Source organism: Sarcophilus harrisii, chromosome 3 (genome assembly GCF_902635505.1).
Source record: "Sarcophilus harrisii chromosome 3, mSarHar1.11, whole genome shotgun sequence".
NCBI lineage: Eukaryota > Metazoa > Chordata > Mammalia > Dasyuromorphia > Dasyuridae > Sarcophilus > Sarcophilus harrisii.
The window spans coordinates 541,498,214-541,519,766 of NC_045428.1; the positions used below are offsets into that span (position 1 = coordinate 541,498,214).

The 21,553-nt window shown below is 39.6% G+C and overlaps 1 protein-coding gene across 3 annotated transcripts in view; it reads right to left on the minus strand.

Annotated features, from left to right (window-relative positions):
* The window catches only part of GRIK3 (glutamate ionotropic receptor kainate type subunit 3), a 322,874-nt gene that overhangs the window by 119,365 nt on the left and 181,956 nt on the right, over window positions 1–21,553 (minus strand). For all 3 annotated transcript variants that reach the window (XM_031962173.1, XM_031962172.1, XM_031962174.1), the window contains exons 3-4: window positions 16,354–16,611; window positions 10,244–10,425 (exon numbers count right to left, since the gene is read on the minus strand). In XM_031962173.1, coding sequence (XP_031818033.1) covers window positions 10,244–10,425; window positions 16,354–16,611 — 440 coding nt within the window. The remainder of the gene's footprint in view (window positions 1–10,243; window positions 10,426–16,353; window positions 16,612–21,553) is intronic.

Here is a 21,553-nt window from a genome sequence, read left to right on the forward strand (position 1 = left end):
ACCCTAGGCTTCCTCTCTATCTCATGGCACTTGTATATGATCTACATATAAAATTGGCTATGTTAAACAGAAAGCTCTGGTAGTAATAAGTCATATATCTTAAAAAGCATTTTGAATTCTTAAACAGATATTCTCAGGTCAATAAAACTCTCAAAGACACACACACACACACACACACACATACACACACCTCTTTTATGAAATGTGCATTAATAGAATTAAGTCAATTAGTGAAAATTCAAATCACTCATGGGCCTGGGATCATAGGTTTTCCTATTGAAGGAAATCCAGGACTCTGAAGAGCACACCACATTTAGGAATCCTTCCAGCCATCTTCTATCCTAAGCAACTGGAAGCTATCCAGGGTGCTGAAGAAAAATGTTTGTGAGGGATACCCTATTACCTCTCTGAGGGTAGAAGGAAGCATTAACTGTGTTCATGGTAACACTCCCAACACGTTGCTTGATATTTGGACTGGAAGACTTCCAGCAAAGGTGACTGCAGAGTGAACTTCCCGTATGTTGAGTGCCTTTTTCCTACTGACTTTTGTTTAGAGATAGAGCCTGCACTCAGCAAGCACTGGGGAAGTCTGGCTGTTATGAATTTAAATGATAGGATTTAAAGCTGGAAGGAACCTTTAAAAATCCTCTAATTTGGGTCTTCTTAACCTGTGGTCCATGATCTTCTAAAACTATTTTGAGAATAATTTTTAGTTTCCTTTGAAATCTTATGTATTTTATTTTATCCACTTAAAAAACATAAGATTCACCAGAATGCCATTGAGATTTGTGACACAAAATGTTTGTGACAAAAAAACCCTGTTCAAATCAAAGTCCATTTTGTATAAATGGGGAATTGAGCTTAGAGAAAAGGAAGGGACTTGTTTGTACTATTTTTTGCTATGATGTGTATGTTATAGTTGTTAAATGCATGATAAAAAGTAAACATATGATGTTATATATGACATATGTTACATATAAATTATATATCACATATGTGTGTAGATAAAGATTAGGATACAGTTGTATAGATATGGATTATATAAATTTTTTTAAGCATTGGTATTCATATCTCATTAATAACCTTAATACTCTGTTCCTCTGATTGGAGTGCTGGGATGCATAGTAAAAAAAAAAAAAAAAAAAAAAAAAAAAAAAAAAAAAAAAAAAAAAACCTCCTTCTGTAAACTCTATCTTAAGAGAGTTCCAAGGCCAGCCATGTCTTCATATAGATTGCATCACATCACATAAATGTGAATATGTGCAGGTATTTATCACGTATATGTTTATGCAATATAGAGTATGTATTGTTGTTCAGAGCTGTTTCAGTCTTGGTCAACTCTTTATGGCCCCATTTGGGGCTTTGTTGGAAAAGATACTAGAGCAGTTTGCCTTTTCCTTCAGCAGCTCATTTTACAGATGAGGAAACTGAGGCAAACAGAGTTAGGCAACTTGCCCAAGGTCAAAAGCTAGTAAATATCTGTGACCAGATTTAAACCCAAAAAGATGGGTTTTCCCAATTCCAGATCCAGCACTTTGCCTCATAGCTGCTTCATACAGTATTGCCCATATTTAATGAATGTACAGGCATGTATGTTCATATTTGTACATGAACAAAATGTTATCAATTATGCTTTTATTGTTTATGTTGTGTTATATGTGTTATATATTTTATATATTATACAAATTAGTGTATCTGTAAGTGGTATGTAATGCATATATATTATGTAAGACGTACATGTTTTATATATGTTCTGTTGAATACCTATATGTGTATATATATTTAAAGATAAAGTTTGGACTTGTGTCTAGATTTCCCTGGCTCTGAGGCTGGCTTTCTATCCACTATTTCATTCTGTCTCTCAAATAGGAGGCTTTATTCCTGACATCTTAAATAATACTGTGTTGACTTTCAGTTCTTGACCCAAGAAAATTAAATTTATAACTAAAACTTCCAATCAGCAACTTCTTTTACTCTAAAAATTCCAGGGAAACTATCCATCACTGATTGTTGTAATGCACACATTGATGAGTTACTGTGGGGTTTTTTTGTCAGCAGTTGTTAAAAAGAGGAAAAAATATATAGTAAGAGCAATTCATCACAGGTTGGGCAACAGTTTAAAAAGCCAAGCAAGGTATTGTCACATCTTTCAATTATCTTCAATCATTTTGGGAAAAAAAGAAATGAAAATAAGGAACAGATGTTAAATGGGAAAAGAAGAGAAAATTCCCTCCAGTACTAACCTGTCTTTGAAAAACCTGTGAATGAACAATACTATATGATGACCAGTTCTGATGGACCTGGCCATCTTCAGCAACGAGATCAATCAAATCATTTCCAATGGAGCAGTAATGAACTGAACCAGCTATGCCCAGAGAAAGAACTCTGGGAGATGACTAAAAACCATTACATTGAATTCCCAATCCCTATATTTATGCCCACCTGCATTTTTGATTTCCTTCACAAGCTAATTGTACAATATTTCAGAGTCTGATTCTTTTTGTATAGCAAAATAACATTTTGGTCATGTATACTTATTGTGTATCTAATTTATATTTTAATGTACTTAACATCTACTGGTCATCCTGCTATCTGGGGGAGGGGGTGGGGGGTAAGAGGTGAAAAATTGGAACAAGAGGTTTGGCAATTGTTAATGCTGTAAAGTTACCCATGCATATATCCTGTAAATAAAAGGCTATTAAATTAAAAAAAAAAAAAAAAAAGAAAAACCTGTGAATGAAAGCATAAAACAGAGGTTCTTAAAAGTGGAGGAACGATCCTTCCCTCCCAATATTTGAGAGTCTAAATACTGTTCTTAACTAACACACCTTTTTTTTTTTTTTTTTTGGAAATACAATCTTAGAGAAAAACACACAATTGAAATATACAAACAGCATCTAGTCCAATGTAATTCAGACTAGTCCAGTTCAATCCAATCCAATCCAGTTCAGTCCAGTCTAGCCTAATTTGTCCAAGCTAGTGCAATCAGGTACAAACTAGTCCAGTCCAGTCCAATTTCGATCCAATCCAATCAAATCAGATCCATTGAGGTCTAGTCTGTTCCGATCTCAGTTCAGTCTAATCCAATTTAGACAATTCAACAAACTGTTATTAACCATCTTACATATAAGGTTCTCCATTAACTGGCCATAAAAAGGCAAAAAGATACAAATTTGAAAGGTGGTGATACTTGAACTAAGCCTTAAGAGAAGAGAAGGATTCTGAAAGATGCCTATCTGTGAGTATGGGGGTGAGAGGAGACAGACATTTCAAATCTATGAAAACAAAATTATTTCCAGATGATTGTAGTTAGGCTAGCTGTTACATCATAACTAAGCTTTCATATGGGATTAAAAATATGATAGAGAATTAGTGACACAAATATTAAATGAAGAAAAGATGACTAATCATTCTTTCTTCAGATGTGGAAAGTGCTTATGACATAACAAATTCTGAGTGAAGTATAATAATAATACTAACAAGCATTTATATATCACTTTAAGGCATGTTATACATTGTGATACAAAACTTATACATATGCCATTGATCATGTTTACATTATTAATGCTATATTTTGTATATCACAATGAAACATGTATCTGACAAATGCTATGTGTTGTGTAATAGCATTATTGAGTGTGATTGTTATGTGAATGTAAAAAATACTTGCTGTATTTAGCATATGATATATGTTTATCAGGTTGTACACCACAATATGAAAGTATGAATGGAATATGAATATACATTTAGATGAACATAAATTAAAGAGATATATTAGTAATGATACTCATTTATAAGTATACTCAGTACATTCTGGCCCTCTGATTGAAGAATTGTAGGACTGGAGGATGGAATAGAAAAGTCTTTCCAAGGCTCCTATTCAAAGAGGATTCTGATGAAAGCCATCTCTTTATCTCCCACCAGGTTCACCCTTTTTACTTGACTCTATCATGTCCCTAAGAAATCTCTTCATCAGGAAACTTAGCATTCTTCCATATTATCACAGCTATGAAATTCACATCTCATCAGTATCCTCAGTTCCCTTTTGCCAACTGATTGGAGCACTGGAGTGCTAGACTGAGGAGTAAAGCACTTCTTTTGGCATTTTAAGAAGACTCCCAGACCAGCCATTCTCATTCCTCTATCTCTGTCTTCCTCCAAATATATTTTATATACACATGTATGAACATATATATATATATATACACATATATACATATATGTATATATATATATATATATATAATGTGTAATTTTAAGATATATCTGGAAGGAACCTAAATCACTGTTGAGTTATTAGTTTTTCCTCATAAGAAGTACTTGAACAGACAGAGAGAGTATTCATTGTTTGGGGATGCTGAATAGGGATTTGTACTTAGGTACAAATTGGACTCAATCATTTCTGAGGATCGTTCCTGCTCTAGGATTCCCATGATTCTGTGACCTCCACCTTGTGGCAGTCAGAACTAGGACCTGGTTTACCTGATACTTTATCTTTTCTTCCATTATACAAAACCAATAAAGCAGATTCAAGATGCTGCCAGCCACTATGCATAAGTTATGCTGCAGCCAGAGACAGACTATGAATGAATAAAAGAAATACACAGATTCTCCAATTCTCTTTAGCCAATAGTTTGCAACTCTTTGTCCACTAATCTATAATTAGAGACACTTCCCCATCTCAGCCCATGTCCGGGGGAAGGATTAATGAGCCCTAGAATAGAGAGAAGGAAAATATTGAGATTTGTCCACTACTGGGCACTCACTGTAGAGCCCAAAACACTGTTGGTCAAAATAGCCACTATCTTAAATTGCATTGATGGTGGCATTAACATCTAAAACAAAGAAGGTGATGCTCTTTCTGTTGTTTCCCATGGTCAGACACACTTGAAAAATTATATCTTGTCCTTGAAATACTACATTTAAAGAAGGACATTGACAAGATGGGGGGTGTGTGCAGAAAAAGATGACTAGGATGGTTCAATAGAGACAGTGACATATGAGAAATGAGTGAAAGAATTAGGCAACATTTAGCCTCGAGAAAAGAAAGCAAGGGAGAACATGATACAAGCTTTCAAGTATAGGAAAGGCCTTCATGTGGAAGAGGGATATTTGACTTTTTCTGCTTGAATGGAAATATTCTGTAAGGAGTATTGTAAGAATAAATAAATATAAGTTGCAAAGTAACAGATTATGGTTCTATACAGGGTGTCCCAAAAGTTTAAGTGCAGTTTAAAACTATCAACCCTTAAAACTACATTAAGACATTGGCACCTTGTATAAAGAAAAACTTCCAATTAGAGCTGTCCAGAAAATGAAATGTATGCTTCATTTGTACTGCTTCATCCTTATAGGCATTCTTGTAAATAGCAATTATTCCTGTTCTAGCCAGAAACTCTGAGGGTCTTCCTCTACCAGATTGTATCTTTTGTTAAGGCAAAGTAAGCCATCTTTTGCTTCAATTCATACCTCACCTTTAATCACTGAATGAATGTTGTCTCAGGCAAACTGAGACTCGAGGAAGACCTTAGCTTAAAAGGCCAAAGTCACCACTCTATCAGGGGCCATAAGTCATCCTGACTTATGTTTTGCCACTGAACTCTGATGATTCTGAAAGAAAGAGTGAGACTGATGACTTTTTACAGCTCTGTATCTCTTAAATTTAATTCACTTGCAAATCAAGACATTTCCCTCCTGATATTATTGGCCCTCTTCTAGAATGAAGGACCAACAACAACAGGAACAGCAAAAAACTAAATGATATGACATAAGGTAGGTTTATAAGGGAATTCTGCATGAGGAGTAAGGTGATATTAGACCTCTAAAGCCCCTTCTTGCTCTGAATTTCTATCAATCATTCAGGCCAAATTGTCTGGGATAGAGATGAGCTAGCTTTTCTTGCAAAAGAAAAGGGCCTTGGAGCTTTGGGGAACTGCATAGAACCTCAACGTGCTTCTAATGGAAGGAAGATTTCATTTCCAACTCAATTCTCTGACCTCGATATGACCTGTGGTAGTCAATTATCCAGTAGTGGGGAGGTTTCAGCAAAGTGGAGAGACATGTCTCCTCTCATTGGCCGCTATCATTGCTTAGCCTAATCTAAAGGGAGACAAGTAGCTGGGACTTCCACTTACCTCATCTTTTTCCCTCTCTGCTGTACAGAGCCTACCTCCAGTCTCCCCACCTTCTTCCTACACTTAACTTTTGTTTGTCCAAGTTTATGCATGCAAAGAAGGAGAGTGGGGATGCAGAATCCGGAGAACGTATTCTAGTCTCATTTTTGCCACACACGTGACCCAGGACATTTCCTTTATCTTCTCTGTACCTAAGTTTTTTGTCTGTAAAAAGAGTGAGTTAGACTACATTGGCTCTAAGTTCCTTTTCAGCCCTAAATCTATGATCTGTGATTTCCAAGGTCCCTTTGATCTCACATTTTACCATTTCATGAGTTTGGAACATTAGGTCAGTGTAGATGATCCAGATGGGAAATCTAGGCTCTGAATCCTCTTTATCTCTGGAAAGATATTTGGAATTATACCTCTAAAGTTGCAAAAATGTGTATAGCTTTTGACTAAGCCCATATGCTAGATTTTTTTTAAAGGAAAAGATCCTTTATGTACAAAGATATTTAAAGCACCATTTTTTCATGGTGGCAAAGAACTGGAAACTAAATTGGTATACAATGAGGAAATGACTAAACAAATTGTGATATGTGAATGTAATAAAATACTACTATGCCATAAGAAAATATAATTTCAGAGAAACCTGGGAAGACATATATGGTGGACTAAAGCAGAATGAAGTGAAATAAACCCAGAATAACTAATTCTTGTAACATTGTATATAATATCTATAATGCTATATACATATAATATTGTTGTATAATGCTGTTATATCATATTGTATAACAATATATACAAGCAATCTTGTAGCACTGAAAGTTTATAAAGATTTAATAATTCTGTCCAATCAGTGACTAGCCACGATTCCAAAGGACCAGTACTGTAAAAGACAATCTGACAAAGAGATGATGGACAAACATGCAGAATAAGACATACATTATTTTTAATATGGACAATGGAGATTTGATTTGCTTTCATTAAGCTTCTTTGTTACAGGGATTTCCATTTCCTCTTTTTTTTTCCTTTGGGGAGGGGAAAGATGTAGAGGGAAAAAAATGTTTGATTGAAAAAGACAAATAAGGAAGAAGAAAAATCCCTCCTCCACCAATCCTCTTTTCCTCAGTAGCAAGGCTTTCTACTTGCATAAGTGGGATCTCTGCCCCAATTACTATTAAGTTACAAGCAACCCCTCCAGTGAGCTAGACAGGAAGAGACAAGACAGATCATTGAAAAACAGATACGGGAGATTGGTGACCAAAAGCTCAATGAGACAACAGTATAAAATCTTCTTTGGGACTTGAAGGCTCATGTTTGTGGGCACTCTCTCCATTGACAAATACTGACAAATTGGAACTTTTCCAAAGGATGATGACAAATATGGGGCAAAGATTAGATACTTCGGAATATGAAAATCAATGGAAGCAACTGGGGATAGTTAGCTAGGAAATGATGTAAATCACAGTTTCTTCACAAGACTCTTTAGCCAAAATATTCGTTATACAGTAATCAACCAGGTGATGAATTCTGCTAACCTAAGCAAGGTTTTTGATACAGCAAACATACAGTTCATCCTTAGGTCTGTAATCACATTGCAGCATGGCAGACCCCAAAATCAACTACCAATTTTAGGCTACATTAATAGAAAGCTAATGTCCAGGTGAGGAAAACAGTAGTACCACTGAACTCGTGAGATACATTTGTATTGACATGTCCAGTTATAAGGGGCCATATTTCATGAAGGAAATTGACAAGCTACTCCATTGGAGTCCTCACATTAAGCGATCTAGAAGAGTGTCAAAGATTCAGTCAATATTCAGTCAATGCCCTCTACAGAATTTTGAGGAAGACATTGTCAGCCATATGGGTTGAGCGAGTATAAAGGGAGTCTATGGAGAAAGTACCTATGTGGATAATATCCCATATCTATTGAAGAATCAAAATACTGACAAGATGCAACTTGTCCAGATAATGCTTACAAAGATAGGCAAAGATTGGATATCTTGGCAAATGAAAATTGATAGAAGCAATTGAGGATGGTTAGCTAAGAGAAGAGAAAACTTGGGGAAGTCATGTAACTACCTTTTAAGGTCTGAAGGTATATCATGTGTAAGACTTGTTTTACTTGGCCTTGAAGGGCAGAAAAAAAAGGACTGGGAATGGGGAGGGAAGGCAGAATTCAATTCAGTTCTAAGAGCTAAGCATTGGGGCAGCCCAACAGCAAGTTCCTCCCTAGACTTATTAAAGCTCATACTTCCTTAAGCTGAGACCTGGAATACCTGTGATGAATTGAGGACCCAACTTGACAATAAAGCAATAACCCCAAGTAAGAAAGGGAGGCTTGAATTTATGCTGCATACTCTCTTCCTTAGGATGTTTCTACTCTCTTTCTTGTTAGGCCTTGACCCTGAGCTACTGGAAGTGGTAAGCCTCTTCTTTCTCACTGCCAGGAGTCAAGTAGGAGGTATTCAGACCATAAGTCCAGTTTTCCTTCCCTTCTGCCTGGGCTTAGCCTGTGTATCCCAAACAACTTTCCTCTGTCCTGGAGTTGGATTGTGTGTCTGGGTTTCTTCCCTCTTAGTTAAGGCTTTGTGTCAGGGGTCCCTTCTGTGGTGTTTTATATTGTGGCTCCTCCTTCATCACTTGGGATTGGGTTTTGTGTCATAGATTCCTCCCCTCTCAAAGTATGGCTTTTTATCTGGCCCCCTTCCCACTTGAGTAAAGTGAGAATGTGGGGGTTTAATTCCTCTTTCCTTCTTCTTGGCCCTGTTCCATCACTCCTTCTCCTCTCACCTGCCCTGAAGAACCCTGCCCAGCCCAAGGTGGAAATTTTCCTAATAAATACAGAGATTTTTCTGGGACAATATAATTGCCTTTTAAAATATGCACTGGTCCAAATCAGAGCGTTTGCTGTTTGTTTGGCTGCACCCGCTGAGGGGGGTTTGAGGCCATTTTGCTATTTTATTTCTTGGACTGGTGGCAGTGGCTGGCCTGCTTCCATGTGTACACCATGCTGGGACTGTGTCCTGAAAAGAAACCCCATCCAATCTCAGAAAGCTATTCATTCCCCACGCCCCTCCCTCAGCCTTTGCCTGAGATGAGTCAAGCAGATGGTACAATAAACTATAATAAAGCACATAATAATCGAGGACAGCCGGCGGGATTTAATCGCAGGCAGGAGGGAGTGAGTCACTTTGGGGGTCGGTATATGCAGGCTGCCCAGCAAACTCCACATCCCTCCTTCCTTCTGTGGCCCCTCGTTCTGTAACAAGAGGGAGGCACGCTCTCTGAGATACCTTCCATCCATCCATCTTCATAAGGCCTTCTCTATCCAGAAGTGGAATTTTGCAGATGGACAATTTTTGCTGCCACGACTGGGATAACTGATTCCTGTTGCCCAGCTGCAAGATTTCTTGGGGCATTGTGGGGGAGAGTTGTTTATCCTGAGTAGGGACCACCTGTGGTCAGTCTGTGCCCAAGTTTAAAGGGGCCTCTTACTATATTTGCCTCTTCTCCTGAACACTGAGTCCTAAACTACTCCTCCCTACTCCCACCTAATACTTTGAGTGTTCTCTTATAACAGCTCAGACTACCTGCTAGGTATAGTAAGGAAGTTTGGACGAGTGGGAGAAGCCTCCAAGGACTCTCCATCCCCTGTCAGATCTAGCTTAGTAAAAATGTAATCCCTAGAAAATTTCTTCTACTTCCCCCCACCTCCATCCATCTCCCAAGCCCATCCCTCATGTGATATACTTGTGAATCCATCCTTCTAGGACAGACTGCATTCTGAGCTCCCTCTGCCTGACCTCATCTTGGACTTGTTCAATGATCTCTGTTTCAGAGTGGGCTTGTACTTGTGTGTCATCCCCAGAAGGCATGAACCGCTCTCTGCCACTCTATGCTGCCATGCTCTGATAGGAGCTCAATGAAGACTGGAGGCGGAGGAAAGAGAACAGGAGTGGGGGCAGAGGAGGCGGAGATTGAAGGAAAAGAGGAGAGAGGGAGAGAGTGGAGGAGAAAAGAATGGAAAAATAGAAGAAAGAGATAGAGGAAGGAGAGCAGAGGATGTGGAGGAGTAGGGAAGGAGGGAAAAGAAGAAAGCACATCTGCCCACCTGTACTTACCTGCTTGAGGATCTGAGCAGCCATAGTGTGACTACAGTCAAAGATGATGCGGAATTCTCGGCCTCTCTTCATTTCCTTGAGCAGGGGCCGGGAGTCATCTGAGTCGATGGGGAGCTGGCGGATCTTCAGGCGGATATTGTAGCGCGATGGGGCCATGATGAGCTCCTGCAGTCGGATGAGGCCTTCGGAGAGGGGAAGTCAAGCAGTGCACACGCACACACAAGCACACACACACACACACACACACACACGCCAAGTTATTACCCAATGACATTTCCTAATTCTATGTACCCTTCACCTCCCCAGCTGTGCCCCATCCTTGCTGGGCATAATGCCTACTAATCCTGGGGTTCAGACCTCTAAAGGTCAGTGCATCCCTATCCCTATGCAGTGGAAACTCATGAGCCTAGGGGAGTCTGAAAACTCAGGCTGAACAGATTAGATTTAAGGAGGTTGGTTGGTTTCTGGGAAAAGAAGTTGGTGTGGACTTGTGGGTTATGAGCTGCTCTAGGTAGCCTGGGCCCCTGTCCAGACAATTAAGAGCCAGCCAGTGTTTGTGAATATGGAAGACTATTGTTTTGCTCCCTGAAAACAGGGCATTACATCCTTCAGCCTGATGGTCTGCAAAAGGATTTAAACCAGATACTTTTTAGAGAAACTTAACCTTCTAGTCACTGGGCCCCAAGACCAAATCACTGCCTTAAGATAAATGGCCACCTTCGGGCAAATGAATTTCCTTCTGGGAAGAGAAATATGTCAAAAAATGGGAAATTCTCTAGAACTAGACCTAGAACACTGAACTCTGAGAGCCAATGGCCCTGGTTCTGCCACTAAATTGATGTATGATTTCTTAAAAGTATCTTTCAGTGACATCTGAAAGTGAGAGAGTTGGATGAAGAGCACAAATTGAGAGTAGTAGGATTATAAGGATCACACAGTTTATAGGATCATAGACTATGAGTCAGAAAGAGCCTTAGTGGAACCCATCTCCAACATTTTCTATTTGAAGAAACAGAAACATGAAAAGATGAAATGGCTCAACCCATGTCACAGAGCAGTACTGGTATCCAAGCCTTCCTAATTCCAGATCTTTGTTTACTATTCTAACCTAGAGCACCAATGTAGAGAAAGGTCATGCTCCTACTACTAATAGGTGTTTAAGGCAAGATTTGAAACCAGGTCTTCTTGACTCCAAGTCTGGCATTCTCCATAATTATCAGTGATAATTAATTGATTAATTAATTAACTTTTTATTGTTGGTGCCTCCTAGCTATTATTTTTTAAACTGAGCTGAGTCAATCCCCTCATTCTGAATCTTAGAGAAATTAAGTGACTTGTAACTAAATGACACTGGACATAAACAGCCAAGCTGGTATTTGAACCAAAAGTCCCCTAACTCTGGTCTGGTGTCTCTCCCTTATATCAGGCTGCCTCCCTCACAGATATTCCAGCTCTGACATTATGTGAGATATGTCAGATCAACTTTGTTGTAAATTTTATTTAATATTGACTTTTGCTTGTGTCCATAAATATTCTCTCACAAATGAAGCCTATTAGGGGAAAGAGTGCTCAGGATGCTATTTGAGGACCCAGCCTTCCTGTCTCCCAGTCCAGTTCATGGCACCCACTTCATTGCTTCTCGTTGTACCATGTGGATCGACCTTGGGGAAGGACTAGGCATCTGGGAAGCCACAACCTAGGTGAATGGGCCCCTGAGTGGCTGCAGAAGTCCCTCCTTGTCAAGCCAAGTACAGCTTGAGCCTGGTGTATTGTGACCCACATTCTCCAACAGGAAATGTCAAACCTGTTTCCCATCAGTATGTCCCTGGAGGATGCCTGCTTCTCTGTAGTAAAAGCAGAGGAGAGGGGGATGGGAGGGAGCAAGAGAACTGTTTTCCTAGAGTATCAGTACTGAAATTTCCTTCCTGGTTATATCTTTAAACCAACTCTCAAAATAGACCATCTCCAGTGAATTTTGGTTACTTGTGAAATGCTTTTTACATTTCACACCCTCTATAAGCCCCTAATGGCCCTGTGAGCCAGAGATGACAGGTTTTCTGCCCATTTTACAAATAAGAGAAGTGAGGTTCAATTAGCTGGAGTGGTATAACTGGGACCACTCTGTCTATAAGTGGCAAGGCTGAGCTTTGAATATAGGCTTCCACATGTGACCACAACCCCTTTATCTCGTAAATCCAAACTCACAATTTATCACAATCTATAGAATCCCCAGATCACCTAATCTAACCCCCTTATTTTTCAAGAAACCAATATCTAGAGGTCACATGATGGGTGCAACATTACACAACTAGCAAATGGAATTATTAAGGCTCTATTAAAATGAGTTTTCTTGACTCCCAGCCCTCAGCTTCTTCCCTCACACTGTGTCAGCTTCCTCTTGCTACCCAGGATACTTCTGAGTCACTTCCCTCCATCCTCTTGCAAACTTTAGGTTGGTTGGGGAAATCTAGGAATGAAAATGATTAGGAGAGTAAATCTACTGCAGCAACAAAAACAGCAAACCCACACAGAAGGGACAAACTCAGTGGCAAGGAGCCCATAACTCCCAGCTCCATAACTTTCCTGGAGAACCAGTGTGAGGCAGCCCAAAAATCACATCTGAATTCCTGCTCTGCTCCTTGGGCATTGGACTTGGGCAAATCCATTGGGCTTTCCTGGACCTCAGTCTCTTAATCTGTTAAATGGGCATTATAAGAGTTGTAGGGACTACCTGACAAGGTGCTGAGGCTCAAATGAGATGAAGTCTGTGCAGTATTTGGCAAAACCTACAAAAGACACTAGTCTTGAAAGCCTCTCCAGCTCTAAAGTGTCTCTAATCACAGACCCACAGAATGCCTTGCTGGATGGTGCTGCTCTGTGTGTGGGTGTCTGTCTCTCTATGCCTCTGTTTCTGTGTCTCTCTGTCAGTCTCTGAGTCTATGTCTATCTCTGTCTCTTATTATTTGTCTCTATGTCTATCTTGTCTGTGTTTTTGTCTTTCTGTCCTCCTCTTTCTGTGTGTCTCTCTGTCTTTTTCCTCTGTGTGTATCTCTATGTCTATCTCTTGTCTCTGTCTCTGTCTCTCTCCCTACCTCTCTGGCTTTCTGTGTCTCTATCTGTCTCTTTCTTTCTCTCTGTCTCTCTCTCTTTCTCTCTCTCTGTAGCTCTCTCTCCTCTTTTAATAGATCAAAACTACACTAAGAATTTGTAAATACCTTGGACAACCACTAGATACACATATTATTCTCATTAAAATAAATAAAATATGAAAATAAAAGTCTGATCCTGGCATTAAAGAACCTTTAGAACCTGGCTCCAGCATTAGTGTATTTAGAGGTCCTGAGTTTTTAAGCCTCCCTCCCTACCACCACCAAGGTTGACAGAAGTAAAGTTGGCCTGGCTCTCTTCCCTCAGAATGGAGAACCGGCCCATTTATAGTCTAGCATGGGTAGGGGAGTAGAGGTGAGGGATGAGCATGGGGTTTGTGTGGCCTTGGTAAGTTTAGATTACTTCCATAACTTCAAACTGCTTTTGGAGAGGAAGGGAAGAAACATTTCTTAAGTGCCTACAATGTATCAGTAATTCCTTATAACAATGCTGAAAAGTAGGCACTATGATGCCCATTTTAGTGTTTAGGAAAAGAGGAAGAGCTATTTAACCTCTGAGACAAGAAGTTAAGTAACTTGCTCAGGATGAAGCAGCTAGGAAATGTCTAAAGCTAAATTTGAACTTGGGTCTTCGTGAGTTCAAGCCCAGTGTTCTATGTGTTACACCACGGCGTCATTAGAAAGATGCAAGTATTGGAGGTGGAAGAAAGGAATTCTGAGTTTCTAAATTCAGTATTTACCCTGCAAAAGGATCATCAGTTGTAGGTTGTGATATTGTTAGTGGAAAAAGTCCTTCCCTTAAGCAGACTTTTCCCAGATCTCAGCCCTCTTACTTCCTGCATGATTTTGGGAAAGTTCCTCAAACTCTCTTGGTTTTAATTGTGCCTCAAATGTAAAATCAGAGCTTCGGACTAATTTGATCTCTATATTCCCTTCGAGTTCTAAGCTTTTCTGATCATCCTTTTTCTTGTTATCAAATTCTTTTTGGATTGAACTTCTCATTCTTAGCAAAGGTGCTTGCGGCGTTTACATATCACCTGAGGGCCTGTGGTGACAGGAAGCTGCTTCCTGCCTGAAACTGAAGGGAACAATTTAAGTTGAAGAATCAATCACTGATGAAGTGGAAAGAGTTTGGGACCAGGATTGAGGAGAGCCGGGGTCTGATTTGGATTATGGTACTGACTCTCACTGTATAGCCTTAGGCAAGTGCCTGCCCCTCCCTCAGTTTCCCCATCAGTAAAATGAAGGCAACAGTCTAAATTATTTCTAAATTACCTCCTAGTTCTAACATTCTCTAGCTTTCATTGAGCAATTAATATATATTGATTACCTACTATGTACAAGATCTTCTAATCAACTCTTTACAAAAAAACCAACCAACATATTAGGGACCTTCTTCTAGAACACTTTGTAAAAGCTCCTCAACATTTTATTGAGATATATCTATTTTATACAGAAATATTTTATTAATATATTTAATAAATTAATTAATGTCATATAATACATATAATGTGTTACATAAATATATTTTATATATCATCTACATTCCCCAAAATAGCCTTCCCAACTTTTCCTCCCCTCATAGAAGTCTACCTCTTATAAATAAGAATTTAAAATCAAAAAGAGAAAGGGGGGAAAAATTCAGCAAAATCGCACATCTCAACCAAGTCTGGGATAACACAAAGTATCCCAAATGTCTTAGTGCAGTTTCAAGCTACTAAAGCTGTTTTAATCTTAATTTAAAACTGCTCTAAGATCTTTGAGGGGAAAACTAGTAGCACAGTGGATAGAATGCCCTGCTAGGCCTGGGGGTCAGACACTTAATAGCTGTGTGACTCTAGGCAAGTCACTTAACCTTTCTTGCCTCAGTTTCCTAAGCTGTAAAATAAACTGAAGACGAAAATGGCAAACTACTCCAGTATCTCTGCCAACAAGATCCGAAATAGGATTACGAAGAGTTGGATGTGAGTGAAACGACTCAGCAATAACAATAACAAAAGGGTTTTTGGTGTTCAATACCTGTGATTTCCCACCTCTGCCAAAATCTCTGGCTTTTTTTTTTTTTAACATCATGAGGGTGTGGGTCTCCTATCATTTGTGAGAGAGTGTGGACAAGAGTCATGAAGGAAAATATATCTGGGGGATATATCTGGGGATCTGACAAAGGGTAAAGAGAGACCTGATACCTTCTGACTCCAATATGCCGACTCTATGACTTTCAGTGAGAGGTAAGCGATATATAATCAGAGACGTTGGAGATCAACTAGTTCCTGGCCCTCACTTTACAGAGGAAGAAACTGAAGACCAGGTAGGCCCACTTGGATCCAGGTGACAGATCCAAGGTCACACAACTAGTAAATCAAAGAGAGAATATTTGCAGCCAGATTCTCTCCCTTTGAATCCAAGTTAGAAGTGCAGCAGGAGTTCAGAAAAGGGGTAATCAGAGAAAGCTTCATAGAGGAGCATTGATGGATGGATAGAGAAGAAATAAGCAAATGTTGCCTGGAGATGACATTAAGGAAATGATTTCTATTCCTACAGGGAATTTAAAAGCTCTTTCTTCATCTCAGTCCTAGTGAACTCTGCTGTTCCAGTATTATTATCTTTAATAAAGGAGAAAGAAGACAATCAAAGAAGTCAAATCATTTGTCCAGGGGCACACAGGTACTGAAAGTCAGAGCCAGAAGCATTTGTCCCTGCCAGTCTGAATGTAACATGCTTTTATTGGAGAGGTCACTTCCATGGCTTCTGAGGGGAAGATGATTTTCACAACAGTTTCTTCCAGAAGTCTGGCATTGGAGGGCTTGTGAGTAGGGTGCCTGGGGATGGATGGACTGGGGAGAAGGAGATCCTGCCCTGTGGGACCTCTGCCTGGGAGGAGAGAAAGCAACCATGGACTAAACCCTTGAACTGACTTCTTGGGAACATGAGTTGGCTTACATTTTTGTTGTGAGGTGTGGGGAATTTGGGCCATTCCCTGGGTCCCTCTACACTGGCACCTACCTGTGCTGTCATCATACACCACAGTCGCTGACCGCCATTTCAGATACTGGACGAGATCAAGGATGGCGTGGCTGAGGGATGCATAGTCAGGGTAGAGATTCACATAGAAGGTGTCTTTGTTATCCAAGGGATGGTGTTTCCAGCGCAGCTGGATGTGGGGTACTTCCAGGGCATTGCAGATGGACTGGACTGCATTGGTGCAAGAACCCTGGGAAGGTCCAAAAATGGCTACGACCCCCAGGGCCAGCTGGTCACAAGCTGTAATGGAGAGAAATTAGTCAGAATATTGAACTGCAGCAGAACTGTGGCATCAAGATCTCAGAACTACAGATCTGTGCTACCCTGAGAGAAGAAAGAAAGGTTCATAAGGGGTTGCCAGTGACAAAGCTGTCACTAAGCAGGTTATATAGAACCATCACTTTCTAGTCCTTTTCTGTTCTCTGTGCCAAAGCTCTCAGGAAGCTCACAGCACCATCCAATGATCAATCCATTCCCAGGGATAGCTATAATATCAGGGAACATAGCTCCCAGGGAAAGCCACAGAGGCAATAATAAAACTTGCCAAAGCAGAATTTCTCTGCCACAATGAGATCTTATATGGCTCTTTTGCTATATCCTGTTAATATAGTCAACTCTTTAACCTTAGTATTAAGGCCAATTTAATGACCTGCCCAAGTTCACAAAGCAACTAAATATCTGAGGCTAGATTTGAACTTAAGTTTTCCTGAGTCCAGAACCAGGGCTCTATCTACTGCACCACCTAGCCACTTAAATCATCATTTGACAACAAAGGCTTTTAATTGTCCAGACCTTTAAAATGTTTATGCAATGTTGACCATATGCAGTCACCCTAGCACAAACTCATGCTATCCATGCCACCTAGCTGCCATTAGGTAGGAAGCTTAAATGAGATTATGTATATAATGTTTTTCATGCCTCATGATGCTTTACAGATGGCAGCCATGATTATGGATAAGTCTTGTCAATTCTATGCCAACAATCTCTCTCACGACCCCTCCCTCCTTTCTACTCCCAGCACCACAACTCTATGGTATCCTAGGATATGACCTCATCACCCTTCACCTGGACTATGGCATAACCCTCCTGCAAATGGACTTCTTCCCTCCTGTGCCTACCCTACTTAATCCATCCTTCACACCATTGACTGATACATAGGACTGACTACCACTCCTTAGCTTCAAAGGCATTTGGCAGTTACTTAAACCCTGATAAATCACTGGAAGTCTTCAAATGAAGGATGGATGTTTCCTCTTGGGGGATGCTGTCGAGGAATTCCTGTTCAGATACAGGTTGGACCAGATTCAATTCAATTTATAGGATCATAAACTTTATGGTAGAAGGGACCTTAAGGGGCATGTGGTACCACCCCTTCATATTATAGGTGAGAAGAGTGACTTGACCAAATTTACACAAGGGGCACAAAGAGGTAGGATTCAAATCCAGAGCCTCAGATTCCATGTCCATCACCTTTGCCTTGATAAATTGGCACAGTGTCTCCAATTGAATTGAATTCTTAAGCCCCTACTATGTGCAAGGTGTCATGTTAAGCTCTAGTAAAAGACAGAAAAGAAAAGAAATTTCCTGCTCTCAAGGAATTTATGTTCTATTTCAGGGTTTCTTAATCTTTTAAGGGAGAAGAAGGGAAAAGAAGAGAGGGGAGTAAAAGAGTGGAAGAAAAGAAAAAAGAGAAAGAGAATAACTAATATCTCATTCTGGCCATGAGTTCCTGCCTCCAGCCTTGGGTAGAATGAAGACTGGATCTCCTTTTATCCAAGAAGTTTTTACATGATCCTAGATATATGTGTGTGTATGCGTATGTATATATATGTGTATATATGCATATATGTATGTATACAAATTAAACACTGATAATAAATCATAAAGAAATTTATTTTAAAACAAGTTATTTGTTTCACAAAATATAATGTTATTAACAACAACAATTTAAGTGTTCTACTATGCCCAAAGGACTATCAAACTGTGGATACCCTTTGACCCAGCAGTACCATTCCTGGGTCTGTATTCCAAGGAAATCATAAAGGAGGAAAAGGGACCCACATGTGCAAAAATGTTTGTGGCAGCTCTTTTTGTAGTAGCAAGAAACTGGAAACTGAATGGATGCCCATAAGTTGGAGAATGGCTGAATAAGTTATGGTACATGAATGTTATGGAATATTATTGTTCTATAAGAAACCATCAGCAGGATGATTTTAGGAAGGCCTGGAGAGACTTACATGAACTGATGATAAGTGAAGTGAGCAGAACCAGGAGATCTTTGTACACAGCAACAACAAGATACATGATGATTAATTCTGATGGACATAGCTCTTTTCAAAAATGAGATGATTCAGGCTAATTTCAATGTCTTATGATTAAGAGAGCCATTTGCACCCAGAGATAGGGCTGTGGGAAGTGAGAATGGACCACAAGAGTATTTTCATTTTTTTATTGTTGTTTGCTTGCATTTTGCTTTCTTTCTCATTTTATTTTCCTTTTTGATCTGATTTTTCTTGTGCAGCAGAAAAAATTGTGGAAATATATATGGAGGAATTGTACATGATTAATATATATTGAATTGTTTGCCATTGAGAGGAAGGAGTGGTGGGAAGAGAGGCAAGAAATTTGGAACACAAGGTTGTGTAAGAATGAATGTGCACATACATGCATGTGTTTTGAAAATAAAAAGCTTAAAAAAAAAAAAGAAACTGTGTTTTAGCCGATATTTGTTTGGCCTCTCCTAAATTTAAGAACCTTAGATCCTGTAATATATTAGCTCAAATGCTACCTCCTGTATGGAGCCTTTCCTGATTTCTCCCAGGCTGAAATTGCCTTTAAAATTACTGTATTTATTTTGTACATATCTATGTATATACTGCCTCTCCTTATAGAAAAAATTTGAATAATTTTACTTGTTCCAGAGTGGAATAGCCTGCCTTGGAAGGTAGTGAACTCCCCAACACTAGTACATCTATTTGGAAAGGCTCCTTAGAATAGTGGATTATATGCTAAGCTTCAGTCAGGAAAAACTTGAATCCCTGAAATGCATCAGTTGTGTGAACATAGGCAAATCACTTAGTCATCCTGGGTCCCAGTTAAAACTTCTTGAAAGACTTTTTATGTTTTTTGTATCCTAATACCCCACAGAGTACCTGGCACATAATAGGTATCTAATACAAATTTGCTGATTGATTAACTGATCCATGGATTGGTTCTGATGGACAAGGAAGACTCTGATTAAAGCCAAAGCTTGCACCAATGCACTTTTCTTCATCCCATCCAAGGCTGGGGGCAGGGACCTTTAGGAACAATGAGATATTAGTTACTCTCTTTCTCTTTTTTCTTTCCTTCTGCTCCTTTGCCCCCCTCTCTCCCTTTCCCTTCCCCTCCCTGCACTCTCTGAGGCACATAATGGTGCTCTCAGAAGAAGGAGTCAAGGATGGGGGATGTAAGCAGCAGCTTCTGCTCTTCCTGCAGCCAGGCACCGCCCCCAGAGTTCTCAGGGCAGCAGGAGGCCCCTGTTCTAACAGCACTCAGAGCCCGGGCAGTAATTACATTATTATACGAGGCTTCAATTTCGAATCCATTTTCTGGCCATTTCCCTGTGACTCTGTGGCTCACAGTCGTTGCCGGAATCCACAGTCTGAGTACAGAGTGGTTTTTCTCCTTCCGTGGCAATTGTAGTTAAAGCAAGAATTATCCCAATCAATTTGTGTCTTAAAAGGAATTGAGCAACCCAGAGAATAAGTGAAGGGACAGGAGCCTGGGGAGTGCTGGGTCGATTCCAGACTGGCTCTGCTCTGGCCAAGAAGAAAAACAGCCTCAGTATAAGTAGTACAGAGAGAGGCTTTGTAGCCTGCTGGATGGAGGCCAGACTCCTCTGCCTGCCCTTTAGTCTCCTTTCATGAGGGAAGGCCAAGCCTGGGCCTTGAGAGCTTTGACCCTCCCATGACTGTGTTGGATGGGGACCTGGACCTAACAGTGGTTTAGTAAGGAAAAGGAATCATCTCTTTGCTGCTCAGCATCAGCCCCTAATCTCAGAACATGCTAACCTCCTCTAGTCCATAACCCTGGACAGCAACATCCAGTTATTCCATCCTTGCTGGTCTCCGATCAACATGAAAAGAGATGGACATATTCTAGATACAGCCTCAAAACTTGTGAACACCCAGAAACTACAGCTTTACTCACTAGAGTATAGTCTTCCTACTTCCTAGTTCTCTCTCTAATTCCTGTCCAGGTAATTAAGCTGGTTGGACGTGACCAATGATCATCTATTAAGCACCTATTCCATGTTAGGCAATAAGCTAGATTACTAGAGATAGACACACCAAAATAAAGAATTACTGTATTCAAGAAGCTTATATTTCAGAGCTCTTTAATCTGAGGAAGTGGAATTTTATTTTTTAATATTTTTGATAAGTATATTTCAATATATTTTATTTTTACATTTATAGACATTATTCTGATAAGGGGTTCCTAGACGAAATTAGAGGACAAGAACTCAAAAAAAATCACTTGGATATATTTTATTAATGGGAAACTACATGTGTACCTAAATATATTCAAAATGAAGAAAAGTCAATTAGTGAGGGAAATACTAGGCACTGGGGAGAAGTTGGGAAATTATAATAATGATAACTAACATTTATATAGTGCTTACTATATGCAGGAATTGTGCTAAATGCTTTATAATTTTATCTTATTTGATCCTCACAAAAACCCTGGGAAGTAGATGCTGTTATTATTCTTATTTTGCAATTGAAGAAACTGAGACAAATAGAGTTTAAGTGACTTGCCCAAAGTTTATAGCCAGTAAGTGTTTGAGGCCAAATTTGAACTTAGGATTTCCTGACCCCAGGACCAGTATTCTGTCCACTGTGCTCTGATTATACCTAGGAAAGACTGCATGCAGTAGGGAACATTTGAACCAAGCTCTAAAGGTGGCTAGGGATTCTAAAAATTTGAAGTGACAATAGAATGCATCCCAGGCATGAGGCAAAGTCCATGCAATTTCAGAGAGACTGGAAATGGAACGTCACCAGGAAGGAACAGAGAGAAGAATAGTATGTGTGGCTGGAATGAAGAACACATAGATTATAGAATAGATTATGGAACTATGTAATAAGATTAGAAAAGTTAAGTTGGAACCAGATGATTAACTTTCAATGCCAGAGGAATT